The 21,191-nt window shown below is 48.6% G+C and overlaps 1 protein-coding gene across 1 annotated transcript in view; it reads left to right on the forward strand.

Annotated features, from left to right (window-relative positions):
* The first annotated feature begins 11,225 nt into the window (after positions 1-11,225).
* The window catches only part of dock10 (dedicator of cytokinesis 10), a 37,074-nt gene continuing 27,108 nt past the window's right edge, over positions 11,226-21,191 (forward strand). The window contains 5 exon segments of the mRNA XM_067246655.1: positions 11,226-11,399; positions 17,073-17,192; positions 17,809-17,898; positions 19,326-19,408; positions 21,041-21,113. Coding sequence (XP_067102756.1) covers positions 11,238-11,399; positions 17,073-17,192; positions 17,809-17,898; positions 19,326-19,408; positions 21,041-21,113 — 528 coding nt within the window. The 5' untranslated portion in view covers positions 11,226-11,237.

Raw genomic sequence — 21,191 nt, forward strand, 5'->3', positions numbered from 1 at the left:
AGACAAGATAGAAAGCGAGGGAGGAAGAAAGATTGAGAGAAAAACTGAGGATGGGAGAAAGAGAGCATGAGAACCAGAGGGAGAACCTGAAAGCGAGAGAGAGAGAGAGAGAGAGAGAGAGAGAGAGAGAGAGAGAGAGAGAGAGAAAGGAAAAGAGGGAGGTCTCTCGGAGGGAGGCACGGAGGGAGAGAGAGGGGCCTGTCAGCAGTGTCTGTCTGCTGAATCGACTCAGTGTTTGAACTCTGTGATCTCACACAGGGTCCTGGTGCCACACAGTGATGTCAGCTGTGTGTGTGTGTGACAATGGGGATTATGCTGCTGTATAGAGTGGGTGCAGGTAGAGGCGGGTGGGGCGAGGTGGGGGGGGGGGGGAGGCACGGTATCCTTCCACAGTTGTTTAGTCTGGGGGAGAGAAAGATGTGTGCGTGTATGTGATGTGTGGGCGGCCACAAAGGGTGCATGTGTGTATCTTACTGTTTTATTGAGAGTGGAGTACAAAAACAGCAAGGGGAGATGAAAGATCTAAGGAAAAGAAAGAAAGAAAGAAAACATGAGAATGAAAGACAGAATATCTGTCTATACTTGACCCATATCTGTTTTTGCAATGTGTGAGTGTGCTTGTACTGTAGGACAGAGAAAGACAGGGTAACACAGTACAGAGAGAGCGCTTGAGCGGGCAAGTAGCAAAGCATGTGAGAGAGATACCAGAGCAGGGCAGAGAAAGACAGAGAGAGAGAGAGAGAGAGAGAGAGCGAGAAAGAGGGAGATAGAGGGAGAGAGAGAGAGAGAGGGAGAAAGAGAAGTAAAGAGAGAAAGATAGAGAAAGCAGAAGAGTCAGAGTGCGAGAGAGAGCGAGAGAGAGAGAGAGAGAGAGAGAGAGAGAGTGAGAGCGAGAGAGAGAGAGAGAGAGAGAGAGAGAGAGAGAGAGAGAGAGAGGGAGAGAGGGAGTGTGAGAGAGTGTGAGAGAGAGAGAGAGTGAGTCCCTTGGGGCTACATACATTGTGTTTGTGTGGGTTTACAGCAGCTCTTCAGAGAGAGTGGATTTGGAGGCACAGAGCTGATCCATTCATCCTGCTGCTTCCTACTAGGCTATGCTAGACCGTAGACACACACACACACACACACACACACACCACTACACTAGGCTACGCTAGACTGTACACACACAATACCAGCCTACAATAGACTGTACTGACACACACACATACACACGCAAACTACACAATGCTTTACTAGAGCTCTGCTTCTCTGTGCATGCTAGCCTGCCTGCCTGCCTGTCTATCCTGCCTGGCCAGCCACTTTAGCAATGACCCTGACAGACACCAGATAGCACACCACCTTCCATTCATCCTTCTTCCTTTCTTTCTTTCTTTCTTTCTTTCTTTCTTTCTTTCTTTCTTTCTTTCTTTCTCTCTCTCCACTCACCTCCCTCTCTCCCCACCTCTCTGTTCCCCTTTTCCTCTGCCTATCTTACACTCTTTCTCCCTCTCCTTCTCTTTCTTTCTTTCTTTCCCCTCTCTCTATATCTCTCCCCCCCAATCCCCTCCCCTCTGTCCCCTTCTCCCCCTCCTCCCCTGGGGGGGGGGGGTCCAGACTAAGAATAGACCTGGTAGATGGGTACTTCCTCTGAGTGGACTCTAGTGTTCTTCTGTTCTCTCTACATTCCAGAGTAGGAGGCCAGATATGCTGCAGCCATTACTGCACACCCCCTGCCCTGCCGCCTCTACGCATCTACGCTACACACATACACACACACACAACATACAGACGAGAACAAACAGAGGGAGCAAAAACAGAGATTCTGTAGGTAGGTAAGAAAGAGGGTAAGTTGAGACTGCAGACAGGGGAGTAGAGAGAGAGTAGAGAGAGTAGAGAGAGAGTAGAGAGGGAGAGTAGAGACAGAGGAGTAGGGATGCAGGAACAGATAAGTAGAGTAGAGATAGAAGAGCAGAGTTGAGATAAAGGAGTAGACATGGAGGATAGAGATAGAGGAGAAGAGAGTCTTCAGGGACATTGGTGTGGAAACGTGTCCATCAGCACCACTCTGGCTCGGGGCCAAGATGCCAACGCCACCACGGGCAGACAGACAGGGCGGTGTCGCGCTGATAAATGTCCCCAAGGACACATGCCCCCAGCCAGGGAGAAGCCTGTTATCCCCAGTGGTACTGAAGATGGGAACTACGATGCCCTGAGAACAATAGAAAGATTTATGACCCATCTCTGTCCTGTCTGGAAGATTATATTATTCAAAGAACCAGCGTCTGTTTCTGTGTGTTTTCCTCTGTTTTGGATTTGGCCCCGTGGCTGGCTAGCTGTGTGTGTGTGTGTGTGTGAAGCTGGCCAGAGTGCTCAAAGTGTATCTGTTAAAATAATAAGAGCACATAGGGGAGAAAGTGAGGAGTAAGGAGAGAGAGGAGTCGGAGAGAGAGAAAAAGGAGTGGAGGAAAGAGAGAAGGACGATGGAGGGGTGGAGGAGGGAGAAAGGGGGGAGAGAGAAGAGAGGGAGGATGAGAAGGTTGCAAGAGAAAATGTATCCCTGTGCAGAGCCATGAGGAAAAGTCTTCAGTGCTGCCGTGTCCTCACCCTAGGCTGTGTGGGGGAGGGGGGGTACAGGAGCTGTATGCTGGGGTGTAGGAAGCAGCATTGCAGGGGGGGGAGTGGTGAATGTTGTGCAAAACTCTGTTGTGATTGAAATAATGGGATGCCACTATAATACATATGTTTGAGATTTTTGGCTGAAGATTCAACTGAGATTTGAACTCAGATCATTGTATTCAAAGTCCAGAGTGCTAACCATTACACCATAGAACCTTCTTAAGGTAACTTGTTACTGTAATACTGTGAATAGAGGAGAAAGCACCACTAGACTGGGTTACATTTGTAATGTTGACTCTCAGATTACACTGTAATAACATAGACTAACTCTCAGTGGGCCTGTAACCTAAAGTAGAGGTTGTATCAGGGTTGTATCCAGGTTAGGTAATGGTCACTATTTTAGCTGGGATTAGAGATACATGCTAGCGTAAGCAGGATTGATCCCTGCATGGGCCATGTTAGGGGAAGAGGTGGGCTTGAGGTTTGAACAGGGTTTGTATCTAGAGCTCTGTTTTAACAGGCATTAAGAAGTCCAGAGTGCTAACCATTACACCACATATATGTTGGAATAGGGGTTTTCTTCTTCACTGAAGGTACAGGGATAGACAGTCTGCTGTCAGGGAAGTCATGAGCTTCTGTAAACCCTAGATCTGTAAAACCCACACAGACAGAATGTTAGCAGGCAGGGTCTACTCATTGCTTCATCTAACGTAGTGACAGAATGCCAGAAACGTTTTAGTAAGACAACATCTGATCATATGTGGTTTTACTGAGATTCAAACACAGATCGCTGGATTCAAAGTCCAGAGTGCTAACCATTACACCATAGAACCCACATTAATGTCTGGAGAGGGTATTTGTTCTTCACTCAAGGTACAGGGCCTGACAGTGCTTTTTAGAGAAGCTATCAGCTTCTGTAAATCCTAGACATGTCGAATCCACACTAACAGAACGCTAGCTGGCAGCATCTGCTCATTGCTTTATCTAACCTAGTGACAGAATGCTAGCATAACACAAGCTATAGAGAACTAGGTTATCGAAAAGACAGCTGCATATTGCTCTCAAGTGGTGCTACTGAGATTTGAACTCAGACTCTTCAAAGTCCAGAGTGCTAACTATTACACCATAGAACCTGTTTGTGTATCTTTTTCTCACACAAAAAACACAGAAATGCAGAGAGCTCAACTAGTACTAGAGCGTACAACTTCTTTGACGAGGAAGTGTGAGAGAGACAGGTTCTACTACAACTTGAATCCAGAGTGCTAAACATACAAACTTCATGTCTGTAATTTTCAGAATAGAGAAAACAGCTCCACTAATTAGGGATATGACAAGCAACACTGCCACATTCTCACAGCCCAATCGTTTTGACCCACTGAAATTGGAACATCCCCCATCAATAGATATATAACCTGAGTATGTTCAATATGAAAATTGTTTCTACTGAGATTTGAACTCAGATTGCTGGATTGCTGGAAGTCCAGAGTGATAACCATTACACCATAGAACCTGCAGATCCACCCTTACTATTTATTTTTTCTCAAATGCAGACCTTCTTATTAAAACTGTTAAGCATTGCGTATAAAGCCAGCGGGTTCAGCTCTGATTCAGCCAGTCAGAAAGAATCCTCTTGATCTCCAGTAAAGGAGCTGGAGGATCTCAGGGTACAGAAGTATTCATGTGTTTGGGAAGCAGAGCAGCTCAGCCAGCTGTGTACATGGAGGATATGGGCCCTTGTGGACCAGGGTGTGCTGAGAGACTCATGCTAACAGCTAACCTGCTAGGATGCTGTCCGTTGGGCAGATGCTAACTGCTGGCCAGCTGTCATATTCTGTCAGGTCAATCAACATGAACAGAAGAAGTTCACTGCTAGCATGCAAGCTTTGTAGATAGTGACTGAAATAATCATTATGCACATTATCATACTGACTTTTGAGCAATTGGATTGGATTACCTCCCTGAGATAGATACACACACAGAGTATTGGTTTAGTCAATGTGTGTGCGTGTGTGTGCATGTGTGTGTGTGTGTGTGTATGCCTGGTTCTGTTATTAGTGCATTAGCATCGACACATTGGCCTGCCTCCAAGGCAGCTCTCCATGTCGTTCTTTACTCGGTCTCCCTCCCTTTTTACCCCTGGACCCCCAACCAATACACACACACCAATACACACACACACACACGCACATGCACATGCACATGCACATGCACACAAACCCAGGTGAGCTTTCATTCTCTCAGCAGTAAGGGGATGAAGGAGACTTTAACGCGCACACACACACACACACACACTCACACGGTCTGGTTCTAATTATTGTTCACCAGGATGGAAGCTGTCCAGTGTAGAAACACTCAGCTGCATTGTATTGCGTTTCTACATTGTAGCCTCATACAGTAACAGAGCCTGCAAGTCCTGGTTGTCAGGTTAGTTCAGTCAGCTGCAGCTGTTTGAGAGAACCCTGAACAGTTCCATTATGACCTGAAAAGGGTTCTAGAGGGAACCTTTTTGAAAACAGTTCTAAACAGTATAGCAATGGGAGAGAGAGAGACTTGGAGGGTGAAGAAAAGGGAGACTGTACCTTGACATTTTAGTATGTATGTGTGGTGTGTGTAAGTATGTGTGGTGTGTGTAAGTATGTGTAGTGGCGATGAGGAGAGGTTAGGAGAAGTGGGGGGCCAGTCAAAAGGAAGGAGGATAGAGGAAGAGGTGAGTGGTGGAGGGTGTGTGTGTGGGTGTGTGTGTGGGGGGCATTGCCACGTGGGAGTATGAATTAATGAGATACTCTGCTCGCTCTGACACACTGTGTGTGTGTAAGTGTGTGTGTGTTTGAGTGAGTATTTAGGTTTCTCTGTCTGTCATGGCTACAGTCTCCATGTTTACGAAGTATCTGTGCAGACAGAATATGTGTGTGCAGAGTATGTGATGACCCCTCTCTCCTCTTGAAGATATAGAAGGAGAGAGGGAGGGAACGGGGGAGGAGGGGAGGTTCATTGTTCTGGGAGATGGGAGAAATGGGGGAGGGTCAGTAAAAGACAGGGAAAAGAATGGAAACTTTTGACATCCTCTGCTTTCCCCACTTGCCCCTCCCCTGCCCCCTTCCCCATCTCTACTCCCTTACTCCCTCCTCCTCTCCCCTGCCCCCTTACTCCCTCTTCCTCTCCCCTGCCCCCTTACTCCCCCCTCCTCTCCCCTGCCCCCTTCCCACTCACACACCCCTCCTCCTCTCCCCTATACCCCCCCCCCCCACTCTCCCCTGTCCATGCCCCAGGACTTTAATTCTAGACATTTTAATAGTTTCCTTCCATAAACAAACCAGCAGCCAACGCTCAGATACTCATCTCTGGGTTAGAGCTCTCCCTGCAGGACAGCATGTGAACTGCAGGGCTCACCCCACACCACCACCACCACTGGTGACTGGTGAGATACCATAGTAACAGCTCCATCCACAACAGCAAAAGCAACAACATCCACAACAACAGCGTGTTACTGACCAGCACACACCACATCTATATCCTTCACATCACACTGGTAGCTGTTCTTCTGTGAGGGATCAAATCAAATTTAAATCATTTATTTATTTATTTGTATAGCCCTTTTGAAAGCACTTTCACACAGGGCTTCACATACACCCACAGAACTGTGCCTAAGCCAACATAAACCCTCAAAGAAGATCAGACTGGGGCTGGCTTGTTGCCTCGCCAGTGTGTTGCAGTGACTTGTGTCTGGTTGCTGTGTGAGGATCTCAGCACTAGGTGGCACTGACACAGTGTAGCGTTGGAGCTGTGGGCTAGGTCGAGACCTCTGATATCTGAGAGCAGATGAGCATATGAGGTGTGTGTGTGTTTGACTGGGTGTGTACAGTGTGTGTAGAGGTGTGTCTGTATGTATGCGTGTGTGTAGAGGTGTGTGTGTGTGTGTTTGATCGTGTGGTTCAGAACGAGCTTCCTTCCTGTTTGGTCTGTTCAGAGAAAATCAGAGGTGTAAGTGCTGCTCTGTTTTCAATAGATGATGAAAGAGAAGAGAGAGAGGAGAGAGCAGAGGAGAGAGAGTAGACGAGAGAGAGCAGAGGAGAGAGCAGAGGAGAGAGAGTAGACGAGAGAGAGCAGAGGAGAGAGCAGAGGACAGAGAGTAGACGAGAGAGAGCAGAGGAGAGAGAGTAGACGAGAGAGAGCAGAGGAGAGAGCAGAGGAGAGGAGAGAGAGTAGACGAGAGAGAGAAGAGGAAAGAGCAGAGGAGAGAGAGAAGAGGAGAGAGCAAAAGAAGAGAGAGTAGAGAAGAGAGAGAAGAGGAGAGGGGGAAAGTAGAGCAGAGAGGAAGGTACATATTAACCGTATCCCACAGATCTGACCAGGACGAGGATGCTGCCTTGTCAACAGGCGCACATGCAAACGGGTAGTTAAAAGTGAAATACGAAGTTCCTCACAGACCTCATGGAGTGCGGTGTGACAGACCTGCATGGAAACACTGGCGGCCATCTTGTTAATGACTCATAGAGCATAATTAGAAGGTCCTCCATCGCGACAGTCTAAAGTAGAAACACAGTCACTTCCCGTCAGTGGTTCACTTCCTGTGAGTGAGTTCAGCTGTGTCTCTGGGGGGAGGGGGGGAGGGGGAGGGGAGGTTGACCCTCTGTCCCTCTTGAAGTGCATGTCAGTCACAGCAGAGGCTGGGAGTTCAGAAAGTATTTTGCCGCTGACTCTGAATGACGGCATCCTCTTGGCACCACTGTAGCCATGGCAACGGTGGAGTGTGTTTTCCTTGTGGAAACTACAAGCTCTTGACTCCTCCCAACCATATTACTGACTCCGCTGACTGCAGACCTAGCTGACTGCAGACTGAGCTGACTGCAGACCTAGCTGCCTGCAGACCTAGCTGACTGCAGACTGAGCTGACTGCAGACTGAACTGCCTGCAGACCTAGCTGACTGCAGACTGAGCTGACTGCAGACTGAACTGACTGCAGACTGAGCTGACTGCAGACCTAACTGACTGCAGACTGAGCTGACTGCAGACCTAGCTGACTGCAGACCTAGCTGACTGCAGACTGAGCTGACTGCAGACACAGCTGACGTGAGAGTCTGCAGAAATCTTCTCAAATTAGCCGACACACACACACACACTTACACACATCTACAAGTAAGCACTCTCTCTTATTCTCTGTTTCCCACATACACACACACCACACACACACGCTGCCTGGTACAATGTGGTGGAGCCTGTTAGCATGGCCCTGCTGCTAGCTGTGCTGGGTGTTTCTGAGCCAGCATCACAGCTGGGTTTCATTATCCAGCTCTGGAGACGAGCTGCTCTCTGTACAACACAGTGATGTCATCCTGATCTGGGGCTCAGGCCTACTGGATGCACACACAGACACACACACAGACACACCCACTCACGGACACATGCATACCGTACACACATGGACACATACACACATGGGCACACACAGACACACTTAGCCAGAGGCTTTTATATTGGTAAGAGCTCAGGGGAAGAGATGGAGTTAATTAATCCAGCAAGAGAGAGACAAACAGTGAGAGAGAGAGAAAGAGAGAGAGAGAGAGAGAGAGAGAGAGAGAGAGAGAGAGAGAGAGAGAGAGAGAGAGAGAGAGAGAGAGAGAGAGAGAGAGAGAACGCAGACAGAGAAAGGAGGAAGACAGAGGGAAAGACAGAAAAAGATGGTGGGGCAACAGAAAAAAAAAAACCAATATGCTGGGTTATTTATTGATGCTCCAAACCCTCCCTAACAAGGCTTTGAGCAGATCTGTGTCTGGGTTTGAATGCCTGGAATATCCTCTGTGTGTGTGTATGTGTTTGTGTGTGTGTGTATGTGTGTGGTAGAGCTCCGTCAGTTTCTTGTGTCTAGTCTGGAGTGTCATCTCATATCAATAATTTAGAGTTGAGTTATGATCTGTTAAACACTTCCTCACTCCTCCTCTCCTCCTCTCCTCCTCTCCTCCTCCTCTCCTCCTCTCCTCCTCTCCTCCTCTCCTCCTCTCCTCTCCTCCTCTCCTTCTCTCCTCTCCTCTCCTCCTCCTCTCGTCCTCTCGTCCTCTCCTCTTCTCCTCCTCTCCTCTCCTCCTCTCCTCTCTTCTCCTCACATAACCTCTCGTCTCTCTGTCTCTTACACACACACACACACACACATAAACCACTACTTCTACCCACTTTCTGAGATGAACTGCATTACCCAGAGAGCACATCTTCCAAGCCAGAACCACAGCTTCTAGTCGTCATGGCAGCAGGAGCAGAGCATCATGCACGGGTCTAGAACACCCACTGACTGCTAGGGGGCATGACTGTCGGCATGACAGTGCTATTGTAGGCCACTGGCATAGGGACAAAGGAATGCTGTGTGTGTGTGATTGTGTGTGAGTGTGTGTGTGTGTGTTTGGTGAGTTATATCAGGCATGTAGCTGAGGGATCTACAGAGCAGAGGAACCAGTGAGAGTCATCTGATTGGGCGAGGGGCAGCTGAGGTTATTAACATTTGTGTGATTGTGTGTATGCGTGGCATTTGTATGTGTGAGTTTGTTTAGGTGTGTGACGTGCCTTTGTATATGTGTGGGAGGTGTGTGTATGCTCGTATGTGGCGTGTAATGGTGAGAGGTAAGGCGTGTGTGTGGGAGGTGGGTGTGTTTTTCTGTCAAATAGACCCTGAGAACCATAATCATGACCTCATCACCCCCCACTGCTCTCTCCTCCTTCCTGGTGATGCTCTACTGAGTGGAAACACATTCTACTGAATAGATACTAACTCAACTGAGCGTGTATCGATTCTACTAAATAGATGTTGATTCCTGTGATTGGTCTACCGTTACTGAGCTTAGCTTTGACAGGTTCTCACTGATGTTTGATTGGTTAAAACATTTCTCTGAGCTTAGTTGTGATAGGCTAACTACATCTTGAGCTGATCTTTAATAGGACAACTACTTCTGGAGATAATCTCTGATAGGCTAACTTTAGTACTCTCTGAGCTAATAAGATAACTACTCCTGGAACTGATCTTTGATAGGATAATGACTTCCATAGCTGATATTTCATAGGTTGGCTACTCCCGTAGCTGATCTCTGATAGGCTAATGGCTCTGTGAGCTGAACTGTTGCAGGAATGTCACATGTGTGCTCCATTTTCCCAAACAGTCCTGAATCTCAGCATGCACCCACAAGATATAGTACACACACAAGTACACACACCCGCACACACAAGCACGCACACATTTTTACCAACCACCCTATCTTGCAACCCCTCATGACTGACCCCACTCACCCCCGGCCCCTCCCCTGACATACAGACTGCTCACACACACTGTCACTGACTTCCATGCAAACAGGCTAATAAAATGTACTTTAGAACACACAAACATCCCTCCTTTCCTCTCCTCAGTTCTCATTCTCTCTCTTTTCTAGTCCTCTTCTCATTTCTCATTTCTGTTTTCACGTTGTCTCCTCGTCTCCCCTTCTCCTGTCCTCACCACCTCTTCACTTTTTCTTTCGTTTTTTCCTCTCGTCTTTTCTTATCCTCTTCTCTCTTAGTGCTTTGGCGCAGTCTGAGATATGAGCTGCATTTCAACACTTCACTTCTTAAGGGGTGGCGGGGGGGGGGGGGGGGGAGAAGCGAAGGAGGGGGAGATGGCGAGAAAAAGAGCATTCATGGCCTGTCTGCAGAGTTAAATCAAAGTGTTACAGCTGCAGCACACACACACACTCACATACACACACACACACTACGACCATTTTTGTGTGTGTTTTACTGTAACTTGGATTGACTTTCTGTCGTTTTTCAGTTGCAGCTGAGTGACTGCTGGAGAGTGTGTGTGTGTTAACGTGTCTGTGTGTTTGAGTGTGTGTGCGTGACTGTGTGTTCTGCTGGATTTGGTCAGCTGACCATAGTGGTTTTCTGTGATTGGACACAGCGCGGAGCTACGCACAGCTGCATAGAAAGAGAGAGAAGGAGAGAGAGATTGAAAAAGAGATAGAGAGAGACAGAGTGAGTTGAAAGGAGAGAGGGAAAGTGGGAGAGAGAGAGGAGAGCGAGAGAGAGAAGGCGAGGGAGGAGTGGAGAGTTGGAGCAATGAAGCAAGGGAGTGAGGGAGGGAGGGAAGGAGAAACACACCAGTGTGCCTTCAGTCTCCTCCAGCCAGAACCATTCAGAGCAGAGCAGCAGAACAGAAGACAAGCTTTGGAAAGCTGGAGGGAGAGAGATATATAGAGAGAGATAAAATAGATTAGGACTAGTCACTGGACCAGTGATAGACCAGGACTGAGCTGGACCAGGGGTAGACAAGGGCTGTGCTTGACCGGGGCTGGACTGTTGAATAGACCTGGGCTGGGCACTGGACATTGGATAGAGCAGGACTGGGCTGGACCGTGGAGCCAGGCTGGAGGTAGGGCAGCAGGTAGACCAGGGCTGTAGACCAGGGCAGGGCTGACCGGGGGCTGGGCTGGGGACCTGGTCTGACCTGGCCTAGTCTGGCCTAGCTCCACTAAGTCATCTCTGGGCTGGGACAGTGATCAGTGATCTGGGACAGTGACCTGGTGGAGGGGGGTGGATTGCGTTGTGTGGGGGCTGGACTAGCCGACTCCTAAACCTGTTCTAGACCTGGTCTAGGGCTCCGTCTGGACGACCGTTGCATTGTGGGTATGGGCTGTTCGGCCAGCGTGCTTCTGCTTCACGCCCTGCGCTCTGTGGGCGGGGCTAACTGCGGTCACATGTGCTCCCGTCAGGACCGGCTGTCATTGGATGCCGTTCCGCCCGAAGACGGCTACGCCGCCGTTGACATCCCCGTCACCATCATCGTCATGGTAACGTTTGTCAGGCTGCGCTCTGTGGAGAGAGAAAGAGAGAGCGAGAGAGAGAGACAGAGACTGTATGTGTGGTGTGTGCGTGAGTCAGCTATGTTTGGGAGGAACATTAATGTCAGCCATATGTTTCTGCTGCCTCCGTGTTGTTCTGCTCTGCTCGGGGTGATGAATGAACCTGGATTGGGTGAGGGGGGTGGAGGAGGAACATGGAGGAGAGGAGAAATAGGAGAGGAAGAGAGGGTTAAGAAGGGGAGGAGAAGACTGGAGAAGGAGGAAGAGGAGGGGGAGAAGGAGGAGGGGGAGGGAGGACTTCAGGGGGGGGGGTAGGTGGTCAGACTGGGGGAATGTGTTGACTGTGAGAGTCTGGCTGCTTACTAGGCTGAATTTCATGGCTCCACTCATACATCCCACCCATACCAGATAAAAACACCTCTGCACTAACATAAATCATCGAATGTGTGCTTGAATTAACTGATGAATGAGTAACCGGGCTTTGCAACCTTGCTAAGAGAACTAAATTCCTCATTGAACACATTTCTAGAGAATCCTCTACCTCTGCCCTGTCGCTCTGCAGAACCGTGTTCCTCAACAGAACCCACCAAATTTCTCTGCAGAACCCTGCACCTCAGCAGGACCCTGTTCATCAGCAAACCCTATTCCATTGCAGAGCCCTGTTCCTCTGCAGAAGCCTGTGTATGATAGCAGACTGGGCTGGTGTTTGGAGCAGAGAGAAAGCAGGCAGCTGTGACCAGGGCTGACCTGTCGCTCCCTGGGCGATACATCCGTCTACTCTGTAGACTTTCACACTCCTCCCTTCTTTTCCTGTCTAATGACCTTCCTCTTTTTCTTTCTCTCATCCCCTTCCTTCTTTCTCTTTCTCTGCCTCCCTTTGTCCCCCCCCATGCCCTGTCACTGACACTGGTGGCAAGAGAAAGAATGTAACAGTTTCCTCTCCTCCCTTTCACCCCTCTCTCTCTCTCTCTCTCTCTCTCTCTCTCTCTCTCTCTCTCTCTCTCTCTCTCTCTCTCTCTCTCTTGCTCTCTCTCGCTCTCTCTCTCTCTCGCTGTCTGAATGGGCTGATATAAGCCAGATGGTGTCTGGTCCAAGCGTTGCTTTATCAGCTGTCTGTCTCACTCACTTTCTCACTCTATCTCTCTCTCTTTTCTCTCTTAACTGTCCTCTCTCTGTCTATCGCGCTCTCTTTCTGTCATGCTGTTCTGTGTCAGTGAGGGAGATGAGAGCTTGTACAGGCGTGGTCTCTCAGCTGGCCTTGAACCTCCTCTATCTTTCTTCTCCTCCTCTCTCTTTCATCCTTTTATTCCTCATTCCTCATCTCATTTTATTCACCTTCCATTTCGCCACCACTGAATCATCCTCCAAACTGCGCAACTTTTCACTTCCTGGTTCCCAGCCAGTCGCGTCGCAGAGGGCCCGGGCGGGGTGCCGGCGACCCAGCGATCTACTTAGAATTCTGCCCCTATTCTGCTCCTCCCCCTGCTGAGAGGTAGAGGGAGGTAGGGGAGAGGGGGTGAGAGAGGGAGGTAGGAGAGATGGGAGAGCGAGGGAGGGAGTGGGATGACAAGGAAGAGAAATAGAGGGGTGGGAGAGAGGGAGTGGGGGGGAGGAAGGGAGTTGAGAAGGGGAGATGCGGACTGAGAAGGCAAGGAGAGAGAGGGAGAGAGGGAGTGTGAGAAGGGAGGGAAAGAGAGGGGGGAGATAGAAGAGGGGGAGAGGGGAGAGAATGGGGTGGTGTGAAGAGAGGGAGTTAGAGAAGAGGAGAGGAGTAGAAAAGAGGAAAAGAGAGAGAGAAGGATATTTGATGTGATGAGGAAGTGAGAGAAGCTGATGAGAGAGAGAGAAAGAGAGAGGAAGGAAGGGGGCTGGCCAAGACAGCTGGAGCGGAACAGAAAAGGGGAGGGATGGAAGGATGGATGGAGGGAGGGAGCGCAGTGTTTATTTAATGGCTTGTTTAATGGCTTGAAGGACTGCTGGTAAAAGAAGCTGATTGTGATTCGGGACTTTAGATTCTCTATCACAAACAGGACTGTCTCTCCCTACCCTCTTCTCCTCTCTCTTCCCCTTGATCTCTCCTCTCTTCTCTCCTCTCTCTGCTCTCTCTCTCTCCCCGAGTCCAGTGACTGTTCTAGGAGCTATGTTGATGTTGACACAGAGGTTGGTTTCAGGAGGACCTGTGGTTGAACAGTGTGTGTGGCGGTGTGATTGTCATTCCCAAAACCATCCACCAGCCTGAGGCTCTCTGTCTGTAGGCAGAGTGTTGGAGCCAGAGAAGAACCTCTCCTGTAGGACTCTCCTCCTGCTCCATGCTGCTCAATGTCATCTTGACTTAGAATCGCTATCTCTCTCTCTCTCTCTCTCTCTCTCTCTCTCTCTCTCTCTCTCTCTCTCTCTCTCTCTCTCTCTCTCTCTCTCTCTCTCTCTCTCTCTCTCTCTCTCTCTCTCTCTCTCTCTCTCTCTCTCAATCTCTCTATCTCTCAATCTCTCTCTCGATCTTTCAATCTCTCAATCTCACACTCTCTCAATGTTCCATCTTTCCCCTGCTCCTGTCTCTCTGTCTCTTCTTCCCTCTCCTCCCTCCCTCGCTCCCTCCGTCCTGCTTGATCTGTCCTTCCCTCCCTGCTCCTCTTTCCCTGTGTGCGCGAGCCTAACCCCAACCACCACTGATCTGGTTGGAGGTCAGTCCTGTCCTTCAGAGCCAAACCTCCCCTAGCCCCAGTGTTTCCCTGACCATTATATATATATATTTTTTTTTATATAGCGCCAGATCACAAAATAAGTCATTTACCATTCCTAGAAAACAGGTCTATAGCTTGCTCTTTTATTAAACAAACTAAATGGCCTTATGTTATTTATCTTATTTACACGACGGCATGTCATTTCTCTCTCTACATGGTCGTCGCCCCCCCCCCCCTAAGCTGTACACCTAGGGGAAACACTGCTAGCCCTCTCCTGGGCTTTTGTTTAGGAGACCCTGCTCTCTTTCTGCCACCTCAGCAGATATAGACCCTGCTCTCTTTCTGCCACCTCAGCAGATATCTGCGGTTGTATGTGAGGGGACCTAAATCCCCTTGTATGTTTTCTCCTTTGCAGATCTTGACCGTCTGTGTGACAGATTGTGTGATCATTTTCTATGTTAGTTAGGGGACATGGTAACAAATTCTATTAAAGTAGTAACTTCCTCTATGTCAACTCTCTGTTCTGTCTGAAGGTTTCAATGAAGAGAAGTGTGTGTGTGTGTGTGCATGTATGTGTGGTGCATGTGTTTATTATATGTGTGTGAGTGTATATGATGCTTTGTGTGTATTGTCCTGCACTCGCCAAGTTTGTCAGAACAGGAAGTTTGCGGTCGACCGTTTAGGTGTGTGATTATCTGTGTGTGCGTGTGTGTGAGAGAGAAAGAGGGAGAGAGTGAGGGTGTGCCTTGGATATCCATGGAAACAAGAGAACGATAACAACCAGAGTGTGTGTGTGTGTGTGTGTGTGTGTGTGTGTTTGAGTGTGTGTGTGTGTGTGTTAATAGAGTCAGTATGACAGTTGAAGGACACATGAGAGAAGAGAATTGGTCTCTAACTGCAGATACATCCACCTGCTGCTACTTGTACTAGTGGGATTTACAGTACTGTACAGGCTAAATATGTACATCAATATAGACATCCGTAGATATAGATACAGATATATATATATATAGATGTCGTAGGTTAGGGTAAGGAGCTGGAGTCCAAAGAGAAACATCTGTTCTGAGAGAGATAGAGAGAAGAGGGAGAAAAACAGAAAGATAAACAGAAGATTGAGATCCATTGAGAGGAAGATAAGAGGGAGACTAATAGTTTGGGACTTTTTCTGGTTTCCCCACATGCCCTATTCATTCTCTGTTTGTGTGTTTCTGTTTCTGTCTCAATATGTGCTTGAGTGTATGTGTGATGTTTGTGGTTTGTGTGCGTGTGCACAATGGTGTGCAAATGTCTATGCCTGCAGTGTGCGACACCAAAGCTCTACTTCCTCATTGGCCAAACGCGCTGACGGCTCTCACACACACCCAACTGCTCAGTATATGCAGAGCACATGTCCTGAGTGAGTGAGCGTGTGTGTATGTGTTGGGACCCAGGACCGTGGCTGTGTGTGTGTGTATCAGTATAGCTGTCAGATCAGGATGAGTTTCAGGAGCAAGATCACCTTCAGGAGGAAGATTAAGGCCAAGCGAGAGAGGTCGGCATATTCTCGTCTCAGCTGTGTATGTATGAACTCCTAGTCTCTCTGTCTCTCTCTCCCTCTCACGCCCTACACCTACACCTCTCACCTTCTCACGCCCTGTCTACACAGGCCGAAACCTCTCTTTCACTCTATATATATCGCTTTTTGTCTCAGACTTACTGTCTCCCTCTCCATCAATCTCTCTCTCTTTTCCCACTCCTTCCCTCCTGTCATAATGTCTATCTATGGTCTCCCTCTCACACATTGACAGTCACACAACACGCTCTCTCTCTCCCTCTCTTTCTCTGTCAATTCCTCGTCCCCCATCTCTCACTTCTTTCCTCTCTCCGTAATTAAGGTGAACTGACATAGCTTGTCTGTAAAAGGAGGCACACTCGCACACACACGTAGACACACACACGACACTGGCGAGTGTGTGAGCTGGCATCATGATCTATTCCAGACTCTGAGGTGTTTCTATCCAGACTGAGGTGTTTCTATCCAGACTATGAGGTGGTTTCTATGTCACACCCCCGGTGATGACACGGTGTCAGGTGACATCACAACGCTCAGCGGAGGACCGCGCTGCTCTTCTCTGGTTCTGAGAAGAGTGTGTTGTCTATGTTGATCTCAGTGTGATTCCTGCGTTGTTCTTAATGTCTGTCTGAGTGTCCCCTCCTCACCATCTGTCACCCCTATTAGTGGTGGAAGTGCTGTTCTGTTTCATCAGACGGATTAACACTGATGTTATGATGTTTTAAGCTACATTAATGAGGTGAAGCACAGACTACAGGTGCTCTGTTTTCGATCAGTCTCTCTCTCTCTCTCTCTCTCTCTCTCTCTCTCTCTCTCTCTCTCTCTCTCTCTCTCTCTCTCTCTCTCTCTCTCTCTCTCTCTCTCTCTCTCTCTCTCTCTCTCTCTCTCTCTCTCTCTCTCTCTCTCTGTCTCTCTCTCTCTCTCTCTCTCTCTGTTTAAAGTACCCTCATCTCTCTCCTCTCTGTCCTCTCCTTTCTCTGACCCCATGCTCGGTCCTCTTTCAGACTGCAGATCCTATCACACCTGTCTTCTTCTGTCAGACTAGAGCAGTATCAGTCTGCTTTCAGAGAATGCCACCTTCATAGCACGGCTGCTGTGGTGCGCTGTGGTTTGTTTGTCGTAGTTGTGCATTGTCTGGGTTTGTTGTATCAGATATGCATACAATGGTGACAGTGTTTGTGTGTGTGTGTGTGGGGGGGGGGGGGTTGATGTCATAGATCGTGTGATTGACCACAGGAAGTGAAAGTGAACTGTATGTGATATCCATGGCAATTTTGTTTTCATGCATTCATGTATTTATTTTCTGAGTGGGGGGGGAGGGTCATCCTGTCTTTTTCAGATTTAGAATTTGTTATATCTCTCGATGATTTCACTGATACAACTTTATATTACTCTGAAGCGCCTAAATAACTGTGTGTGTCCTTACAGCAGGAGAAACCTAAGCTGATTGACCCTCTGGACTATGAGGCTGTTCTGTCTGAGCTGGCTGATGAGCTCAAGGAAGACTCCCTCAAAGACCTGCTCCTCTTCCCTGACAACGACTTTGCGGTCAGTATGTGTGCGTGTGTGTTTGTGTGTGTGTATGTGTGTGTGCGTGAGTGTTTGTGTGTGTGTATGTGTGTGTGAGTGAGTGTTCTGTCTCTCTTCAGCCATGTATTTATGCAAATGCTTTCAAGCCTGTTTAGTTGTACTAATGACTTAAATCATACCAAACTCACGCACGCATGCACATGCCAACATACTGACACACACACACTCTGGTCTCTACAGGCCAAAAGAACCCTGATGTTCACTATAGACAGTAATCCAGCCGCTCTAGAGCGCAGCGTTCGTTAGCGACATCGTTAACAACCTCGTTACTGACCTCGTTAACATGCTAATGTCCTTTCAATTACATCCACTCATGAAGAGAACTGGCAGCCTCTCATTCCCCAAGTTGATGTTCAAAAACATGACTGCAGCACAGCTAGACTGCAGTGGATTTGATCTGCAGTGGGATCTGATCGAGCTAACTAGCTCATCTGAGCTTACAGCCCCATCCCTGGAACAGGGTCTAGTCGGGTCAGGTCAGGTCACATCACGACAAGCTGCCTCGCTCCATCTGTGTAGTAGAACCCACCCCTTCTGCATCCTCCGCCTGATGCGCCTCCCCCTTGTTCTCCAGGTTGCCACGGTACCACAGGAGAGGCGGACTCTGCATTCCACTGTACCCGAGGGGGCGGAGCTTCAGGCTGAGTGTCTGCTGGTCAGACAGGTGAGTTTGATATTGTGTGTGTTTGTCTGAATGTTTGTGTGTGTTTTTGTGTGGATGTGTGTGTGATTGCGTGCCTTTGAAAGAGAGAGAACAAGTAAGAGAGGGAGAAGAGACTGATGTTGCCTGTAGGAAGGTAGCTTGTTAGCTCCAGAAGCTAGCAGCACAACTCTAGCATCTGCTGCAAGGGGAAACCCAGCTCTCTCTGCTGAGGTCATCATGTACAGCTGGACCACCTGGAGCTGGGGCTTGCAGACCTGGGAGGGCCCCAGAGAAGGGGGAAACAGAGAGAGAGAGGAAGAGAAAGAGTGAGAGAGAGCAGTTAGACTGTGGTTGGGAATCCTGGGTATTTCAGTTAGTGGTCTTATGGTTTCTGTTGGAAAGGTTGAGTTGGTGGTGGTTGTTGGGGGGGATTAGTCAGCAGGGGTTAATGTCAGTTGCTGGTGGGTTTGTTGGAGTTCAGTAGTTTGTGTGTGTATGTGTGTGTGTGTGTGTGTGTGTGTGAAGGAAGAAGGAAGTGATTGAATTAGCAGTCCTGGTCTGAGTCCCCCCTGAGCTGCTCTGCTGCAGATGGAAACACAGCAGAACCACGTCACAGTCCACTGGAGGGTGTGTGTGTGTGTGTGTCTGGGTGTGTGTGTGTGTGTGTGTGTGTCTGGGTGTGTGTGTGTCTGGGTGTTTTTTTATTTGTCTGTCATTGCATTTCAGACCAGAGGGAACGAGGTATAGTCCAGACATGTGGGGACCCCTCTACACAATGTGTGTGTCGCTAGATAGCAGATAACTACCAGAGTTACTGCTGGAAAAAACAGGATGACACTGAGTGACTACAGCTCTCAGACAGACTAAGGATGTGAAACCACTCGACCACAGCTTGGTGTGTGTGCGTGCAGTGCACGGAAGAGAAACATAGAGATGAATATGCGCATAAGTACATTGTCTGTGTCCATACAGTTTGTGCATTTGATTTGGCTTTGATTGCGTTTATGTGTGTATGTTTGTGTCGTGTGTGTGTCTGTGGGTGTGTGTGTTCGGGAGAGAGAAAGGGACTTTAGAGTGTAACTCCAACCCATGGGGACATGATGGTAATTGAATCCCTCCCAGTCGGACTGATCTGATCGTGGATGTGATTAGCAGTCATGTAAAAGTACTGGTCTGCACAGACCCTTCACAGTCGCCAGATCTAACGTTCCTAGATAGGTGTCATTCTGCTCCTCCTCTGGGCTGATGGGACCTATCCAGACTCGTAGTATCAGTACTCTCCCAGAGGAAGGGAGAAATGACAGTAAATATCCAAACGTATCCACATGTGAAAAGGATTACAATGTCGACTCTTTTACCCCTCAATCTCTTTTTTTACCGCCTTTACCCTTTAAATCTTACTAAATCTTATGTGAATCTGGCCTGTGTCCCCGCCTCCTGTTCTGCAGGCCTGCCAGTACTACAACTCCCATCTCCACCTGGTCCACTACAAGTATGAGGACTACGCTGGAGACTACCGCCAGCTTCCCAGGTATGACACTCACCTAGTACTGGTCAGACAGACAGACAGACAGACAGACAGAAACCAATACAACTAGTCCGAAAGACAAGCAAGCAGACAGATAGGCAGATAGGCTTAATCATATTTGAGTAAAGATCAGCTCTTACACTGTACATCAGTGTGCATGTGTGAGCACACACACAACCATCACACTGCTCCACTCCTCCTGTGTACCCTTTGATGTCGTCAAAGTGGGACAGAGCCAGGGCCAGTTGTTTGGCATGGTGTCGTGACCAGGGAGGCATGCCAGATTCTCTTTATCCTATAAACACTGGAGCAGAACCCTCACCGCCAGCTCTCTCTCTCACACACGAGCACCCATAAACACACACAGGTTACATAATGGAGCTGAGTGATGATGTTAGCAGGGAGAAACAACATGGCCTCTGGCTGCTGCTGATTGAGAGAGAGGAGAGAGACAGAGAGGAGTGAGAGAAAGAGAAGATAGAGTGAGCAGAGAGAGACAGAGAAAGAGAGGAGTGAGAGAATGAGAGGAAAGAGAAAGATAGACTGAAGTAAAGAGTGCACGTTAGTTGACCCAGAGTCCCATGAATGCTGTAAAGTCTAGAAGTAAATGTTTCCATCCTTGAGGTGATAGTTAACCTACCACAACATGAGTGTAAACAGGAAGGAGGGAAGGGATGGAGGAAGGAAGGAAGGGATGAAAACCATAAGGGATGGAGGATGGAAGTTTAAACATGGTCTCCAGTCCCTGGCTGCAGGGACTGTCAGTCTGTCCGTCTCCCAGACCCAGCACTGGGCCCCCTTGGTGACCTTTGACCCCCAGCCACAGGAATGTCCCCCCTCTCCCTAGGGTCGCTACGCTGGGGGGGCTCGAGTTCACTTCACATGACCTTGACTCCGCGAGCCAAATTTATGATTTTCACACACAGCGTAATCATCTCTTTTCTTTCCGAATATCTTTATAGAATTGGTGTTTATTTTCAGTGGGTGAGAGGGGGGTGGAGTCTGCCCTGAGCATGAGCTTCTGTGTAGGCCAGTTAGAGACACTGTACACAACATGGTGTTAATATTAGCCAAGTCCAGATCTCTGATCACCCGAGACAAGCTGCCAAGTCCTTCTGCAGATCACTGCACACACACAAAGACAGGCTAGCTTGTGAACACAGCCCATAGCACACACACAAAGACAGGCTAGCTTGTGAACACAGCCCATAGTGCACACACAAAGATAGGCTAGCATGTGAATGCAGTGAAGTGGGCAATACAGAGGGATACCTATTGTGGGGTCCTTTCAGGAGGAGATGGAGTGGAGTCCACCACCCATGGTCATTGGACCAGTCCAGAATCTTCCCTCAGACCACTTTGCACTAGCCTTCTACGCTGTCTCCTTGCTCCCTATGCCCTCATGTCCTTCTCCCTTAGACACAGGTTTCTCTCTGTTAGGGTCGGTGCTGGTATAAGGCAGGAGCTTGACAGCTAGCTCACAACCTGATCATGAAGCCAGAGGGAGCTGTCATCCTTCAACAGCTGATTTAGTCCTCAACGCTTTCCATTTCTGTCTTTCTCACCCCATCCCTCCCTCCCTCCATCTCTCTTTCTCCCTCCATCTCTCTCTTCCACCCTCACTCCGTCCCACAGGAAGTTGTACAAGGCGGAGAAACTGCCCTCCCATTCCTTTGAGATTGACCATGAAGACATGGACAAGGATGAGGTCAGCTTTTTATGACCTTCCTTTCTTTCATCTTTTTATTTCTCTTCTCTCTCTGTCAACACTCTCTTTCTCTCTCTG

The sequence above is a fragment of the Osmerus mordax genome, chromosome 11 (genome assembly GCF_038355195.1).
Source record: "Osmerus mordax isolate fOsmMor3 chromosome 11, fOsmMor3.pri, whole genome shotgun sequence".
Lineage (NCBI taxonomy): Eukaryota > Metazoa > Chordata > Actinopteri > Osmeriformes > Osmeridae > Osmerus > Osmerus mordax.